General features: G+C 36.5%; 1 protein-coding gene across 2 annotated transcripts in view; it reads left to right on the forward strand.

Moving 5' to 3' along the window:
* LOC139982260 (uncharacterized) overlaps positions 1-19,565 on the forward strand; it is a 64,410-nt gene that overhangs the window by 43,038 nt on the left and 1,807 nt on the right. For both annotated transcript variants that reach the window (XM_071994935.1, XM_071994936.1), the window contains 2 exons: positions 14,582-14,658; positions 17,229-17,299. In XM_071994935.1, the coding sequence (XP_071851036.1) occupies positions 14,582-14,658; positions 17,229-17,299 (148 nt within the window). The remainder of the gene's footprint in view (positions 1-14,581; positions 14,659-17,228; positions 17,300-19,565) is intronic.

Below are 19,565 nucleotides of genomic sequence, written 5' to 3' on the forward strand. Positions count from 1 at the left end.
CCTGCCCGTCCCTTTTCAGCCTCACACAAAATATTTATTAGTGTAACCTTGGTTTTAAAGAGATAGTAATATAGACCTAAGTTAAGTCATACTTAGGATAAATGCACCATTTGATGTCTACAATTTGATTTTTTTGCTGGATGAGGGGGGGGGGGGGTGGAGGGTGCACCCATACCCCTAAAATTGGAGTAGGATTTACAGATCCCAAGGTTGCACCCCTCTTTTATAAAATCATTGATTCGCCTCTAGACGTACTTCAACTTCCGTAAAGTTTCAGACCCATAAGATAACCAGTCGGGAGATGAAAGAATTCCTCCAACCCCACCATCTGTTAACCTTCCATCTGAATCCGGTGCGCTCCCTATAACTGTTTGTAAATGTCGACTCGTTCGAACAAACATACTCTTACCAAAAATGGTGTTATTGGATGTATTACTGTGACAAAGCCCTAATAACTCAACCTTAAGGTCAGGAAATATAAAAACGATTGTATAGTTTTACAGAGGTAGCATTCAGGGGGGAGGGGGGGTGCAGGCGGTGTACTGTCATTTTGTAACGCATACCCATCGCCGTTGCCCCTCCCTCTCCCCTCCTCCACCCCACACGACAATATTGACTGTATGAACACAGCGGACACATAGTCGTAACAAAGCTATGAAACGCCCGCAGTAAATACTACGACCCCGGATGTCTTGTAGACCAACTTTTGGTCATTGATCATTCCTGTATGTCTTACACATATATACGTACATCTGATGCATAAACATACATAGGCTACATACATAATATATACTTACGTGACGTACATTTTATATACATATGCTATATAGAGAGGAAATTAGGAAGTTATGAAACTGTTCATCGTAGCCATAGAGACAAGGGAGGGGGGTATCTTAGCTAGGAAAGTTTTGCCAAAAAAAGCCTCCCAGATTGCCGGAATTGGCACTTCCCAGGCACTTGTAAATTGCATCTTCACATTCATTATTTTGAAATCTCATGATTAAGAAATTTACACTTCCAAACTTAAAAGGTGAATTAGCAAAAAAAAAAATCGGTTAAAATCACTTGTAGGGGAAAAGTAGGACTTTACATTACTTTAAAAGCTCTGCTTAATTTGTTTATAAAATGGTAATTGAAGATGTTCAAAACTACGCTAGGGAATTGTGATGTTAGCCGTATAGCCTACATATGCTGAGGGGAAGTTAGGTGTCAATTAAATGTTACGTTTGTTTTATCATTATTTTTTTTTACATTCCAAAAGGGGCATACTAGGGGAGCGGTCAATTAGCTGAATGGGTGGGCCGTGTAGGGGACTGGAGGCCACACCCCCTCTAATTAGTATGTGAAAAAGGCCCAATCTGTAGGTTTATACTTATATTCGCAGTGATTCGATATTCTCAGTTAAAACATTGAGACACTGATATAGGGGTTAACACTGTAGCTGATAGGCCTATATCAAACACATCTTTAGATGTAATAAACATAGTTATGAACCGTAGTTTCACATTAGACAGCTACACTTTTCACGTAATTTTAATCTTAGTAATTCTCTACGTTTATTGTTATTCTTACAAAACTCGTGAAAACCAAATGCGTGATAAGCGGTTATGTTATTAAACATTGTGTTCTTTTCGAACGCCATTCCTGAAATACGAGCCTAGAATCTTGATTTTGCACTCTAATGACTATAACGAAATCAGAAGAAATGTTATGAACATTTCGCTAAACTTGCTTAAATATCGTATACTGTCCAGCGTTTATATTATTGTAGGCCTACTTTAATTTAGGAAGTGGAAATCTCAGGAGGAGGGAGCAGCTCCCCCCCCCCTTCCATCCCACAGGCTACGGCTACGGACCTGCTGTTGTACTTTCGACAGTATTTATGTTGACGAAGTTTGGTGTAATGATGTGGACTTTCTTATCACTTTACGAGTTTCGCAATGTTAGAAAGTTGCACAATTCGCAAGTAATTGATACGATACAACATGGCAACATAACGTTTTGCGAATGTTATAATTTTATATTGCGTAGGAAGAAATAAACGAGTAACTGAAATACTATTCTCAGATCTCAGATTCGAGAAAGAATCATTAAGTCGATAGTTTTCTTGTGATGTGACGGTTGTATTAGCTTCCGTAAGTGGACGTGTGAAATATTCCAAGTAATTGCCCCTTTCTGGCTAATCCATTTCCCGGGTTTTTCATAAATGCAAGTGCATCCGTCTTGTGGAAAGACTGCAAGTTTTAGAAAACAGTCTCTTTGTCGTTATTTGAAGATGTAACTTCCACCACATGAGGATCATTATGTATATATCTATGTAACTAAACTAAAGCATGCAGCCAGGGACGTAGCTAAGGCATGATGATGGGGGGGGGGAAGGGGGGTAGTGACTGAAAATCCAATTGAATGGGATCTGAAGCCAGAAAATTCCGACTGCTGCCTTGTAGCCCCCCCCCCCCCCGCTACTCGTCAACGATATGGTCAGTGTCAGTCAGACACCCATCTTTCGCGACTGCACTTTTGTTCCGAACTTTTCTCGATACGTTTGTACTCACTGGCACTCACTTCACAAACTTGTAAGCCCCCCCCCCCCCCAACCAAAAATTCGGGCAATATGCTGATAATTTTTCGGGCACCTACTGAAAGAAGAATAATTTGCAAAATATTGATAATATTACTTACGATCAGCTTACTGATGGGATGACTCTTATATGTACCTGTCTCTTTATGAGAAGCAGAAGAGTGTTTTTAGTATAGATGTGTAGGGTATGGGATCATAATGACTCACAAAGTATGCTGTAGGCCACTGGTGGGATGACTCTAGATATGTACCTGTATCTTTATGAGAAGTAAAAGAGTGTTTTTAGTATAGATGTGTAGGGTATGTGATCATAATGACTCACAAAGTATGCTGTAGGCCACTGGTGGGATGACTCTAGATATGTACCTGTATCTTTATGTGAAGTAAAAGAGTGTTTTTAGTATAGATGTGTAGGGTATGGGATCATAGCAACTCATAAGGTTTGTTGTAGGCCACTGATAAGTACATTTGGAATGTACTACAATCATGGTTGCTGTCAATAATGTTGGTTAAAATTGATCCTTTCAAATGAAGTTTACAGTAAATCTCATTAATGGATTCTCTTCTTATTTGAGAGCCGTGTTAATTACAGTACTTACTTTTATGTCATCCCTATATATTTTTGACCATGTTTATATCTGCAAGTATAATTTAGTACTTCCAATTTTTTTATTGCAGCACAGTTAACTCAGACGTACAGGGCGAGCAGTGGAGAAGAAAACTTAATAGAAGGATGAATGCCAGATCTCAAGTCTTTGAACTAGTAAGAGAACAATATATTGATGTAATTGGTTGTTATTAAACCTACTTAGGAGTTACAGTACTACTTAGTGATATAAATAACACAATAAACAGTACCATGATACTGTTGACTGTAAGTCATTTCAAAGCATTGCAGGTATGAGAGTTAACATGTTGACATCAATAAGTTTAAATATGTGCAGAGTATTTAATTGCTTAAAGTACAAATTATTCCCTTTTGAATGTACACATTTAGAAAAATACTGACATACACCACCTGCAATTGTTTAGGCCCTCCCTCCCTCCCTAGAACTGACTTTTCCTTTTTAATACCTCCCTGCTGTAAGTTACACTTCCCTCAATTAACATGTACATGTGAACGTGATGTACAAAAAGCACCTCGAATGTTGCTTACTTGCTTTACAGTTCTGTAAGCTTCAGCAAATGTCGATAGACCATGAAATTATGTTTTTGGCCACCTTTATTTGCAACCATATTTAATCTGACTAATGTTGTATCGTGTACAGTTTTGCTGTACTTTTATAACAGGTGGGCCTATTTGAATAATCTTTGGTCTAGGCTATGTTAGGTTAGCTTGTGCTTATTTGAAGTATTGCCATACACGTAACAGGAGGGCCTATATGAATAATGCTATGTTAGGTTAGCTTGTGCTTATTTATTGAACTTCCTGGGCTGGTGCTTATTTGTGCAATAAAAGGTTCACTGCGATTGGGTACTGTAGTTGTTAGCTTTGGAGGGCGCATCGGGACTGGGGGCTCATCACATGTTATTCTTTAGTTTATATTTAAATAAAGACAATACAGTACGTACGGGTGAGGGGGGGGGGGTGATAGGGGGAGAGATGGAGGGGAAATGACCTCATTGGGAATGCGGTCATACTATACTGTTATGTAATACTGTTAAGGAGGAAACAGTGGGAGTTATGTATCATCACATTGAAACAATGGTTATACTGTATGTTCCTTTCTGTCAGTGTGAGACACTGCACTGGTCCAAAACACACATTGTTGGTAATTTGTTAGTCCATCCTTCTCACCTTAATCATTCTTATAATTTGTTACAATTCCAACAATTTATTGTTTTGCATTGATTTCTATTTTACTTTGGATCTTGTTCTCATTCATTTCTTCTCTTTTTTCAGACTGTTGAGAGCAAGCAGCTAGAGGAGGTTGTCAACAGCATATTTCATACCATACTTTTCCACAGAACCACAGGAAAGGTACAGGAACAATTTCCAATTATCCATTTCTGTGTGTAACACTCTTACTGTACTGAAGACATGTAGTGAGATGTCTGTACATGTACTCATATTACAGTGATGTTGCCTGTACTGAGTTACACACATTGTAAATAACACAGAACCACAGGAAAGGTACAGGAACACTTCCAATTTTCCAATTCTGTGTATACTTGTTATTACTGTACTGTATACATGTAGTGAGATGTCTGTACATGTACCCATATTACAGCAATGTTTCCTGTACTGAGTCACACACTTTGTAAATAACACAGAACCACAGGAAAGGTACAGGAACACTTCCAATTATCCAATTCTGTGTGTAACTTGTTATTACTGTACTGTAGACATGTACAGTAGTGACATGTCTGAACTTGTACTCATATTACAGCAATGTTGCCTGTACTGAGTGATACACTTTGTAAATAACACAGAACCACAGGTAAGGTACAGGAACACTTCCAATTATCCATTTCTGTGAGTAACTTGCTAATGCCAAAGCCAACATCACTGGTGAAACTCCATCAAATTTAAATAACCAATATAAATCAAAACCTAAAGGTAAAAAGTCTCAATCAATGGATTTAATGGAAACAACATCATGACCAGTCTTGGCGAGACCGTCTGACATGACTTTATAACAGTTAGCTGCTGGTCAATGGTAATTTGTCACATCCACACATCCAAATTTGCACAATTCAATCAGTCACTCTACAGTGTGTCACATTCATGTGTTCCCCTGGGGGACTTCCCATAGGGTGCAGCTCTACAAACCAGGGCATGCAACTATATGTACAAGATACCTCTCAGGTCTCAATTGATTTACCTGGGTAAAGAGCCGTGGTGATAAAGAGCCTTGCAAAAGACACAACAAAATGATCTGACCAGGAACTGAACCTGCAATCCAATAGATTGTGATCACAACATAATACCTAGTGAATTCATAGCTGTGGTACGTTAGCTTATTATTATATTATTTTGGAATTAAGTAGTTTAACTTGTGTATACCTTAGCTAGGTTTGCCTAAGAGAGTAAAAGCAAAGTAATATGACAAAGAAGACTAGTGTAGATGTTTGTTATGAACTCAATGTGCAGAACCATTGATACACAGGAGTGAACTTGATGTCACTTGGATCAATTGGGGTTACAAGGGGTCAAATTGTGAAAACATTGTAAACACAATATCTCAAGAAGAAAAGCTTGAGCAGACCTCGTATTTAGTTTTTAGATGTACCACATTAAGTACAAGAAGCCTATGGTTTTAATGGAGGTCAAAGTTTAATTGGGGTCACCAGAGGTCAAGTTCTGAAAACCTTGTAAATATGGTATCTCAAGAGGGGGATCATGGACGAACCTCATATTTAGTCTGTAGAAGTACCACTTTGACTACCAGGAGCCTTTTGTTTTTGGTTGAGGTCAAAGTTCGTTTGGGGTCACTGGGTCAAATTTTGAAACCTTGTAAACATGATATTTCAAGAATGAAAGCTTGGGCAGACCTCATATTTGGTTTGTTGATGTACCATATCAAATTTAAGGAGCCTATTATTGCTTTTGGTGGTGTGTCCATTAGAGCTGACAGGTACTATGAGTAATGCCTAGAGGTGCCCTTGTAGTGCCTATATGTGCATGTATGTCCATTAGAGCTGACAGGTATGAATAATGCCTAGAGGTGCCCATGGAGTGCCTCTATTTGCATGTGTTTTCATTAGAGCTGGCAGGTATTAGTAATGCCTAGAGGTGCCCCTGTAGTGACTGTATTTGCATGTGTGTCCATTAGACATCCTTAAAAATAAATGAAAATACTTGCAAAACACCCTCAATCATATATGTTTAAGGCAGTAAACAAGATCATCAAAAACTTAAAGGCTATAAACCGGCAAATCTACTTGAGCATACAATAACAATTAATATGCCTTCTACCTTCATACCCACTAGTGGATATATAACTGCAACAGCAATTGCAAAACTCGGTAAATTACCTTTAAATATAAACACTATTGGATCTTGTGTTTTTGTTACAGGTGGCTGAAACAGTATGTATGTGATCGGGTCAATGCAGGACATTGTCAGTAACATTGTTAGAGCAGAGTGGGTACCTCTTCTGCACCAAGATGAGGAAGATGGTACAATCATCAAGAGAACCATGGGTTAGTGTAGATTTCCTGAAAGAAAAGATCGTTCAACAGCTTTATGGACTAGACAGTTACTGTGAGAATATCTTGATAACAAGGCAGGCCAGGCAATACCACTCTCCCGTCTCCCGGGAGGAGAACTTAGCCAAGAAAAAGAAATTCCCTTCCCGATAGCTGGCCTGTTTCACAGAAGTAAACTTCTGGAGTTTTACTCACAAGACCTCTGGCCACCAAGTTCCTAAACTACACCCCCCCCCCCTCTACCAGAGCCAAAACCTCCTGCCAGTTTAAAAAAAAATGAGCTTATTTAAGGAGAATGTTAAATCCTTCTGAGCATATGATTTATTAATTAGATACTAAATGAGGAGATTCTTAATAAGGGAGTCAATGAGGTTTTCTTTAATAATTTTGTTGTTGTTGCAATGAGAGAAGTTAAAATGTTTATACTCGGCACTGACTTCTCTTAGTATATTATTTTTAACAGTGTTTTGCATTGACATTAAGTTTTGGTATTCTTACCATTTTCTGCTGTAGGAATACCACTATACATAACATTAAAACTACAAAACTTAAAAGAAACCTAACACACTCTTACAAAATTTTAGTGTGCAGAAATACCACTATATATAATAGTATAAACAATAAAAAAAAATAAAAAAAACATATCCTAGAATCATACTAAATTTTTGACTGTTGGAATACCACTCACTATACATACAATTAAAAGCAATAAGTTATGACACTTTGAAAAATATCATGCGCTATGAATTCAGCTGGTGATTAAATGTCTGCTCATTGAAATTGATTAATAACAAGTACTTTTTATGTTTCTTTTGGCATAGACTAATAGCTTTTCTAGTGGACATATTTAATTCCCGCCAATGAGATCTGGTTTAAAGTTGGAGGTGACAAGCAAAGATGGAGGAAACTTTAGGCAGATTTTCCAAATAGCTGATTTCACCACAACGCTTTTGTGGTCACCATATTTCCAGCTGATGACTTCAGAGCTAACCTCAAGGGATACAACAACACTGTGAGCAACTCATGGAGTTACCCAAAGTTGAGTAGAGTAGGTAGTTAAGCAAATGTAAGTTTACCTTAAGTCATTAAGAACAGGTACTAAACTTTGACTGAAAGTGGCAATCTTACAAGCCTCTATAGGCAAAGAACTAAAAGCTTCATGATATATCTTAACATTAACAGAGAGGAGAAACTACCAATCTTCATGTTTGGTGATTTTGGATATCTTTGTCTTGTTTATGGAATTACAGGAGCCAATGGTAATTTCATTATTTATTTTGTAGGTTGTTAGTTTTCAGACCAAATGTGTGAAGGTCTGGGACAGCAATTGTTTTTTATTTCTCTTAGTGGCGAGTAAAATTTATGAAGGGTCTTTGTTCAACAGCTTTCCAATTGGCTTTCCTTTATTTTTGAATGGGCCAGAATTTTATCTGGGTTCCCATTGACCCCCATTTCCCCCACCCCCTTCATGGCTAATCTACTGAAACCCAGATATACTGGATTGAATGCTTCACCATCAAAATAATGGCAGCGTGCTCTTTGTTGATCAAGGCATTAAAATAACTGGGCAATTATCCTCCTAGGCCTACAGTAATATATATATATATATATATATATATATATATATATATATATATATATATATATATATATATATATTACTGTAGGCCTTCACGGTTGCCAATACTGTATCACTACCAAAGAGGAAATGAGGGTTCCATTGGAAGAGAGAGGTCGATGTCCTCTGAGATCACTGTACAATCTGAACTTCTGAAGTAAAATCTGTAACCATACCGCCAACATGGTGAGAGACCATCAACAGCAAAGGATTACTTCAATGTCATAGGTGATCATCTTTGTGAAGTTCCATTAGATCAGGTGAAGTAAAAGCACCTTTTTGGTTCCTTGCCTTAGCAAAAGGAAGTCACGTTTGTGTGTGTGTATGTGTGTGTCTCTGTGTGTGCATCTGTGACACTTGCTTGGGGACACTGTAACTCAACAAGGAAAAGTTGGACTAAACTCAGACTAGATATATAGATCCGCCATAGTGAGAATGTGTACCGTATTGTTTTTGGTGCCTGTGAAGGTCACCAAAGGTCAGTTAGAGGCCAAAAATCACATATTAAAAAAAAAGCAATAAATCCCATTGACAGGGTCAAGTTTGAATTTTGGGAGTTATTGTGAATGGGGTAGGGAATAGTTTCCAAACATAATGGTTATATTATCCAAGGTTAACAAAGTTCAATTAAGGGTCACAAACTAGCGGATGTTTTGGGCCTCTAGTTTGTGTGGAGATCTTCGTGTGCATAAAATCTGTAAGTTTCACTCAGGGTTCCTGCTGGCTGTTGCTAATACAATCCGACCCCCTCCCCCCCTCCCAGAAAAACAAAACAAATTGGGCAATCTTGTGGGGTAAATGAACAAAATCCTATTGCAAGGTTGAAAAGGTATGTTTGAATAAAAAATACAGAAATCATGAATTTATTTTACCAGACTCATTTATTGCTATAACATATCTTGAAAAGCATACATGAAAAGCCTCAATAGGAGTGTTACAAACTAGAATGGGGTGATATTTCTCCCATGGTTCAATCATTAAAAAAAACTTTGTCAGATTAAGCCAATATTTTCAGATAACTGTTTCAAGGGATGCAAATATTATAAACAAGTTGGTCCCAAATGGCTGTCCCAATCACCAAATTGTGTCAGAGGATTGAAAATACAATATATTGATATAAAAATTATACAGCAGTATGTCGACTCATATATAATGGACAAATACATTTTAATAAGAACTGAAAAGTCAAAGTTCTATTAAAAACATGTCATGTCATGACTCAAATCCTTGCTTTAAAATGTGCTGCTACACAACAAGTGTGAAGTTGACCAGAAAATACTGGATGATTTTCTGGATGAAGACCATGATCTTCTTACAAACAGTGGGATAAGCCAAGTTGAAAACATAGTATGATGCTATGTATGCTGACAGAGCTGAAATGAACCAACTGCTAGAGCCAACTTCTTCCCCATCAAATATTGTAAAGTGGGTTTATTCTGCATAAGTGGGACCATTTCCCTTGATGTAGAGGGCTAAATATTTAAATCTTATTATGAATTACATTTTAAGTATCAACTAGTTTAAAAGTATGATAATTTCGTTTTAACAACAGACAAACGACAACGGTCAGAGGTCTATTCTTGTTTTTACACCTAGAGGTTTTGATTAACCCTCTCCAACACACTTAAAATGGAAAGGTCTAACTTAAAATTGTCATTAATGATTAAGATGATTTTCTGAATGAATACCATGGTCTTCTTTCAAACAGTGGGGTAAGCTAAGTCGAAAACGTAAAACGATGCAATGTATGAAGACAAATCCAAAATCAACAGACTGCAAGATCCAACTTCTTCCCCATCAACAAATATTGTAAAGCCGGTTGATTCTCCATAAGTGGCACCATTTCCCCTGATGTAGAGGCTTGGGGGTCTTCATTCTATAAGCAAGAAAATGCACCATAATATTTTACATGGTATGGTATGGTACAGGTGATTATTGGTATCAATGTGGCTTTTAGTCACCCTACTTGAACCTGAAATAATTTGGCTTTCTACACCACTTTTTTAAATCCCATTCAAGTGTGATTTTAAGCAAAATGTGTCTGGTTTTAAATCGTCCGTAGGCCTTCCTGATGTTGAGTATAGTCTTTTAAGAACTCCTTTTTTTTCTAAAGTAGAATTTGTTTATTTGTTTTCTTCCTTTTTGAAAATAATAATTGTAGAAGAAAGGATAAAAATAAAATAAAATGGTATGTATGAAATTCATAAAAAAAAAACAAAGGGAAACAAGTGTATAGGGAAAATAAAATAATCAATACAGAGCAAATTGTGATTAATATGTTAAATATTTGACAGTAATTATTATATGTGTAGGCCTATATACTGTATATATATATATATATATATATATATATATATATATATATATATATATATATATATATATATATATATATAAATATATACATATATATATAAATATATATATATATTTATTTATTTATGATAACTTTGCTATGCACTAAATCTTAGTTAAAATTGAATTAATATACTAGTTAAGAAGTAGGGAAATTCCCCTAAGAAACTGAACAAACTAATCCCAGGCGCTATTGACAGTGTGATTAACCTAAGTTCAGTTCCTTATTGGCTTTAGATTGGACAATAATTGATTTATTTAAGACGGAAATAAATCTGTTCATAGCAACTAGCATATTCCCTCCAACACAAGTTATAACAACGGACCCAAGCCCCGTTATTATAACATGAACACATCTACCGCACCTAACCATTTTTCCTTCACCCCGTAACTACTCCTTCACTATACCCTGTAAAGTATTACTTCCTTTGCCCCCTTTCTTTCCTTTGCAACTATAATATGTTTCCACAGCCCCTTCCCTACCTTATACTCTAACCCTACCATGTTACACTTGTGGTTGACCCCCCCCCCCACCTTTCCTGCTGATATGTTAACATTTCTTCAACGTCATTGATTTATATCGTCTAATTTAGTTATTTATCTATTGGATCTTCCGGTTACCAAAAGGAAGTATATTTCATTATTGCAATAGTCCATTATAGTTCATACCTTTATTTGTATCCATCTTTTACAGTACCACCTACAGTACCCCCCCCCCCCCCCACACCTCGTCGTGCATCTCTAGTGAGAAAAGAAAAACAAAGTTTAAAGAGCAAATACTAGTAGCTGGGACCTACAGTATTCTAGGCCTTCTCTCTCTAATACACGCACAATCACACAAATAAATTTCATCCAGATAAGACTGCCTCACCATACTCTGAAGAAAGTTTTATCCATACTGTAGTTAAGAGTTAATATGCTACTATTATATTATCGTACAGTGATCACGCTGTTTCTACACACACTGTATATATCTGACATATGCCATCTTTGTACAGACCTACTAGTGATGGTTAACTTTCCTTTCATTGTAATCTATATGATGATGTACACTGTATATTCAAGCTCATTGTATTCTTTATACATGACCTGTCAATCGCGCGGTAATACGTCACGTGACTAAACGACTGCAGCTACGGTATCTGGATACGTCAATGATCTGTTGTTCTGAAGGTCATTTTGACAAGTACTAAATCTGTCTCTACGTATTTTTTTTATAATGTTAGCCACACGATGTTTGGAAGAAAACGTTTCAGTCGGCGAATTTTTGTATTCTGCTAGGGAAGAATAGGATCACTACTACTGGTGCCCCCCTCTCACATCCCCCCTTCTTTTTTTTTTCTTAAAGGTCACACAGCGTATTTCTTATAGCAAATCATTTCGTTTAGGGACCACATTCTATATATCGTCTAACATTCTTATTTCCGGGTAGGAACCCCAATGCCCTACGTTGGCTTAAATGACCCCAGGGCATCATACCCTCCATTATAAAATACGACTCTTGCCCTCCTATCAAGGTCCATGCACCTACTTTTATTTTGAACTTATCAAATATTATTTACTAGCACAACCTTTTTTTAGAGCTAATTTATAAAAACATAAATTATAGTCTAAACATACCTCAGAATGCATCATTTGGCTTATATTTTATTTTGTTTTTATTCTGGGGGTGAGGTGGGGCACCCCTAAACCACCACATATAGGAGTTACTGTAGCTTCAGTGATCCTTCGGCAGCGCCCACTCAGTTATACAAATATTTCATTCACAGCTGGCCCTGCTATAAACATTAAAGTCACTACCTGAATCAGTCGGAATAAAATTCAAATGTTACACTGTACCCCGTCCCCCATCTTATAAATTCATCCGCACGACACTGGGTTTCGTGATTAAATGATGGCATGTTGTAATGAGTTTATCAAATGTTTACAAAAAGAAAGAAAAATAGAACCTTGTATCATTACGTAATCGTATCAAGCGCGATATCGCATCGCGTTCGTGCATGTTCGTGATGAAAGGTTACAGTAAACCTTGATTTTCTTTCTTTACGCCATTCCTGTACGTGCCAAGAATCTCGGGGTTGTACACTATACTAATGAAATCACAAGAAATGATATGAACGTTTCGATAAAACTAACCGAAATAGCACTTACTGTCCAGACGTTCACATCATTGTAGGCCTAATTTCGTGAAGGAAGTGGAAATCTCAGAGGTGGGGAGGGGGGGGGGGGTGTCAGTCAGGCTAAGAAATTAAGCACAGTTTTAATGTTTCATATGCTCATTAGAGTACATTACATTTGCACATTTAACTTGCGACATAAAACATACCGTGTTTATCAAACTATTATCAGGAGATATACCACCACGTCTTTAATTTATGCATAAATGTTATTTAGGTCGGTCCGAATAACAATAACAACAAAATGTAACTTTAAAGGCATTGAAGACTCGCCCCAAACCGTGTGCCGCGCTCTGAAAAAGTTAACTGTCCGTTGCTTGCAAGTGACGTTTTCTGCTTGTCGCTACAAAATGCAGACAGTAATGAAACGTGATACCTTGTTATCTTTAGCTGGACATGAGATGTCCATCGCTGTATCGTTTGTACACTGTGCTGTGGGTAATGACCGCAGCTGTATGTACTGACTGTACATTAGTGTCTAATTACCGACGGTAGCTAGTTGTGTGTGTATTTTTCCGGGATCGATGGTGGTGTGCAGCACTTCTGTTACACTTCATTGGAAACTAGGTCAAATTACCGGCATTGGACGTTTCTTTTTGCGCTAGTCTTCACACCCTTTAATGATACATTTTATAAAAGCTGTCAATATATGGAGGAAAATAATGTAAATTTGCGATGTCAGCTATACATTTGTGGCAAAATATAGTCGATCATTTTTATGTTAATGCCTTAACAATAGATTGATGACGTAACGAAGGTTCATGTCTAGTTGTATTTGTTGGTTAGCTTATTCATGGGTCCGTTTGTGCATAGTGAGATTAACTTAACATGCAGAAAATTAAGTCGGCAACTTACAATTATATTCAAATGAATTGAGAGATAGAACACTGATCAGATCCTTCTTTTCTACGACCCACCCGACCCGCCCCCCCCCCCCCGAAACCCTTCAAGGGTCCTTGATAAGTTGGATATACAGTACCTTCTATTTAATGTTTGTTGTTGGTAAAAGCATGAACAGAGCTGTACTTCAATTATTCACTGTTGCCCCACTGTCATATAAGTTATCATCAGTTTCGGATTGAGGCACCCGATACACACATAGAATTATCTACTGTAAATCAGTAAAAACTGGATCTCGCTATAAACCGGTGGAATGTGGGATTAGGATTAGAGTATAAGAACTGAGACTATGTGACTGTGTAATCCCAACAAATCCAGTTTGGATTTATTCGTTAAAATTACAGATATCCTCAGTTATTCCTGTAAACCTTAATAGCGCATTCTACTGAGTTATCATATTTGTCAGCACAATCCAGTATTTTACTGTGGTACAAAACTTTTAAGATTTACGGTATTAACTGTCATCTCTTTGTGAATCGGTTGATTGAGGGCTCGACGTCATAGTGGAACCATTTTTGATACTTTTGGATTTGGATTTAAACCTTTATCCTTTGAAAAAAAAAAAACTTCCATCATTTTGAAAATACCGTTCAGTTGTTTTCAAACTTTTCCATAGCCGGTGTATTCCTGATCGTTCCTAAAAAAAACGTTACTGGTGTGTGTGGTTGTAACAGAGGAAGGAACAACTATTGATGTATTGCATATGATGAGTAAATCTTGATACTGTATTTGAAATAGTAACAGTTAAAGAAGGATTTAATGACAAATGACTGTTTCTATTTCTTTCTCTGATTATAGACTAGCTGACTGTCTGCTGCCCTCATCGATACCCGTCGGACCATCTCTATCCACACTGAAATCTCGGGGAGTGAATGGTAAAGTTCATATGTATTATTCGATTGATGACTCTGTCATGTGTCATGTTGTTTACAGTTCAAACCATTCCAGTAGCCGACATTGATTGGGTTTTAGTTTCAGTCAAACTGAGGGCGCTAAATATCACAGGGCGTCATTGCCTGTTGCAGTAAACATGTACAGATATTCATGAGTCAGAAACTTTGGGAGATATCGTTAATTGTTGATGTTGTATAATACACGGTATTGTGTACTTTGCAACAAGTTGAGTAAATTGGTGTTCTTGATAAAGTCAATCTGCTGCATTAACGACTGTCATAAGCCATTACGATACTACATTATTTTAAAAATACATATAACTGTGTACTGAGCCCATCTTACAGAAACCAATACTAGAATAAAATAAAGACAGGCTGTTTGATTGCGTACGTCATTAGAAATAGCTATATAAACAGTATCGTAGGAAGCGATTTAACATACGGAGACAGAAAGGGATTTTGTTAGGTCTTAGGGTTTTTTCGGTACTACGGTGGCTAAAGGGGGATACTGGAAATGTTGCTTTTTTATACCGAAAACTCAAAATTTCAATCTCAAATTTCGGGTTATTTTCTCTAATTTCCAACTATTTATCATAAAGTAGCATCGATGAAATGTCGACTTCTTTCACAACAAGTCAACTAATTCATCGAAATGTTGACGATGTTTGTCGGAAAGTCTACTTTGTTTATTATGACTGATAATACGTTTTTAATTGATATTTAGAATTGAAATTGTTAAATTGATGACAAAAGTTCTTTTTAGACCCATCTATTCAAATCTGACTTTTATGTCAGTCTGCTACATTCTGTCAAAAAGTTGAGAAAAGTCGAAACACGACGGATGAAGAAACGTATGAATATCAACTCGCTCCATAACAGAGTTGCGACTAATGATCCAACTGTATGATCTAGCACTGCCTTGTAATGCATCCTTTAGTTAAACATACAATGAAGGGCAGAAGATTAATTCTCTACCTCTATCGCGAAAAACATATTTTAAAACGTGTTGGTAACCGCCCTTTGGCCTGGTATTGTGCTATGATTAAACGGCTATGAAAACGCTGAAAATACTTACAAACACTATTAGATTGTTTCCAAATTAAACAAAATGACACATGTATTGTAACATCATTCAACTTTAACACTAGCAAACTAATTACATGGTCGCGTGTTTGTGAAATAAGTAAATGTCTATTCTTTTCCTAACGACTAATATCTTTCCTGATAAAAGGCGAATTAAAAGGTACGTTATCTTTATATACCTGTTGTATCACAGTCAGGGGCGTAGCGAGCGGGGGGGGGGGGGGCCTGCAAGTTAAAATTTTGGGTCTGTCGGCAAAAAGAAAAAAGGTGAAGAGAGCGGAAGGGGAAGAAAAAAGGAAAGCTGAATAGAGAAAAGGAGAACGGGAGCTTCTCTATCGGTTATTTCGATTTTCCAGTTCTTCATTTGATTAACTCATTCACCAATCCAATCACCAGACGCCTGCAAGTTAAAAACCTCTCGGCAAATAACTGATAATGTCACGGCCGTCAGTATAGCTACTGTAGCCAGGCTCAGCTAGACGAGTGCCAGAATCGCCGGCAACTCAGTGAAAGAAATGGAATTAAGGGCTTCCATATAGGCCGCGGCCCACGAGTCGTGCTATAGTGTGACAATGTGTTGTTATTATCCTCTGTTCAGAATGACGTCATCGCAGATGTCATTCGTTCTTCTTCTGCCGACTGCCATAAAAATAATATCGAAATGGAAATTCCACGGTGCCAAATTTGAGTTAAAATATGCACCAGATTGCATCTAAGGACGTTTCAAAACTAAAATTTTCCAAAGGGGAGGGGGTCAGTCATCACTTCCACATCCGTCGGCAAATCAAATTCTTCACACACACCCCCCCCCCCCCCAACAAAAAAACCTTCACTACGCCCCTGATCACAGTGTGAGATAGATATGCTCCATATTCATTACGGCAGATGTCAAAGGTATGTATGCATTAGGCAACATGACGTTAAAGGTTTGAGATTTGACGGAATGGTAATTAATGGCAATTCTTAACAACTATTTCATAAGTATTGCAAAAAAAGCAAATGTAATTGAAGAACTGTGTGATGATCTTATCGTGTTACATGGAAACGATTTATAGTTTTGAAATATGGACTAAACTTGTGTTGTCTACATTATTGCATTGTCACCAAAAAACAAAATTCTTGTTTAATATTTCATTGTAGCTGTATGCTAACCAGGGAAGGGAATGTATGGGGGGGGGGGGTAATTGGGAACATCTACAGTTTGTTGTATAACATAGCTCACCTACAATATATCTGACTTCACCATCCTCCCAAAATCACTTTTCTAAAGGACATGTGACAACCCAAAACTATCTTCAGCAAAAAGAAAGCATATGCATCCCTTGAGACAATAAAGATCTTAGTAGCACGTGCTATGGTTGTTACTATTGTGTATTCTTCAGAATGTTTCATTCATTAAATACATCATTGATATTATTTTATTGGTTATAGCCTATATTTTGTTTATGAATCTTATTTGTTTCTTACAGTTTTCTGGACTCCTGATTCAGATAAGAATGATGAATATTATTGGCTTGATCTAGACTCTGGTCGTTGGGAAGTAAGTAATTATTACATCTCCTGTATAATAATTATTTCATCAAAGTTGTTTTAATAACATATCGATATTGTAATTACTAGCAAGATCATGAAATTACCACTAACGTGGTACTTGAGTATCCCCAGACGTTTGTAACTCAGCGCACGTCATTGTAATGAACACAGCATGGCTTAGTTAAATTAAGTAAAAGAATGTGATGTCATTTAATGAAATAACTATAACTGTGATATATTAATAACTGTTTAATTGAGTCATTTATCGATTATCAGTTGATGGTTTCTGAATGAGAAGTAGTATAAAGAAAGTACTGACATATCGGGTGAGTAGAGACAAGTGAGCAAAACACGTTGAATTATTGGATAAAATTAATAGTAACAAATATGTATATAAAGGCAATGGGTGGATTAAAATTATGTAGATTACAATTATTACTAAACAAACACGGAGTGGATTAAAGGGATGTAATCAACAAATGTTACTAAATATACACTGGATGGATTAAAGGGATGTTGTCAACAAATATTGCTTAATAGACACTGTGGATTTAAGGGATGCAGTCAACAAATATTACTAACTATATACACAGTGGATTAAAGGGATGTAGTCAACAAATATCACTAATATAAACAGTGTGGATTAAAGAGATAGGTTCAACAAATATTACTAAATATACACTGGATGGATTAAAGGGATGTAGTCAACAAATATTACTAAACATACACTGAGTGAATAAGAGCGATGTAGTCAACAAATATTACTAAATATATACAGTGGATTAGTGGGATGTAGTTAACAAATATTACTAAATATGCACTGAGTGGATTAAAGGGATGTAGTCAACAACTATTACTAAATATACACTTAGTGGATTAAAGGGATGTAGTCAACAAATATTACTAACATAAACTGAGTGGATTAAAGGGATGTAGTCAACAAATATTACTAACATAAACTGAGTGGATTAAAGGGATGTAGTCAACAAATATTACTAACATAAACTGGATATATTAAAGGGATGTTGTCAACAAATATTACTAACATACACTGAGTGGATTAAAGGGATGTAGTCAACAAATATTACTAAACATACACTGAGTGGATTAAAGGGATGTAGTCAACAAATATTACTAAATATGCACTGAGTGGATTAAAGGGATGTAGTCAACAAATATTACTAAATATACACTGAGTGGATTGAAGGGATGTTGTCAACAAATATTACTAAATATACACTGGATGGATTAAAGGGATGTTGTCAACAAATATTGCTTAATAGACACTGTGGATTTAAGGGATGTAGTCAACAGATATTACTAAATATACACAGTGGATTAAAGGGATGTAGTCAACAAATATTACTAACTATATACACAGTGGATTAAAGGGATGTAGTCAACAAATATCACTAACATACGCGGATTGGATTAATTAAAGAAATAGTTTCAACAAATATTACTAAATATACACTGGGTGGATTAAAGGGATGTAGTCAACAAATATTGCTAAATATGCACCGTGGATTTAAGGAATATAGTCAACATATATTACTAACAAACACTGAGTGGAATAAAGGGATGTAGTCAACATATATTACTAAGCTAACACTGAGTGGATTAAAGGGATGTTGTCAACAAATATTACTAAATAAACACTGAGTGGATTCAAGGGATGTAGTCAACAAATATTACTTAACATACATTGAGTGGAATATAGTGATGTAGTCAACAAATTTTACTAAACAAGCAATAGGTGGATTAAAGGAATATAGTCAACAAATATTACTAAACATACAATGAGTGGATTAACTTGATGTAGTCAACACATATTTCAAAATTTGGACTGAAATGATACATACAATTGGTTTATCAAAAACTTAAAAAAAAAAAATCATGCAATCAATGGACTTAAATTGACTTTATCAACACTGAATGAGGTACATTAACGTTATGTGGTGAGCAATCATTGCTAAAGATTGAATGAGTGGATTGGATCGATATAACTATTTTACATGATTATTCACTGTGTTGTCAACAGAACAATGTGGTGGATGCTTGGTCTGTTACTTTTCTCCTTGCTCAAGTTCAGGATCAGTGAATTTCTAACAAATAAACAATATATTACAGAACATATGCCGTACATAGTGTAAGTTGTTTTACGTGAAGTCTAATTATCGACACAATGTTACAAATACATACAGCAACGAGTAAAGGTCAGGTTCCAAGGGGGACTGGGGTTCGTGGAGTCTATAGTCCCAGCACTGGGTCAT

The sequence above is a fragment of the Apostichopus japonicus genome, chromosome 16 (genome assembly GCF_037975245.1).
Source record: "Apostichopus japonicus isolate 1M-3 chromosome 16, ASM3797524v1, whole genome shotgun sequence".
Lineage (NCBI taxonomy): Eukaryota > Metazoa > Echinodermata > Holothuroidea > Aspidochirotida > Stichopodidae > Apostichopus > Apostichopus japonicus.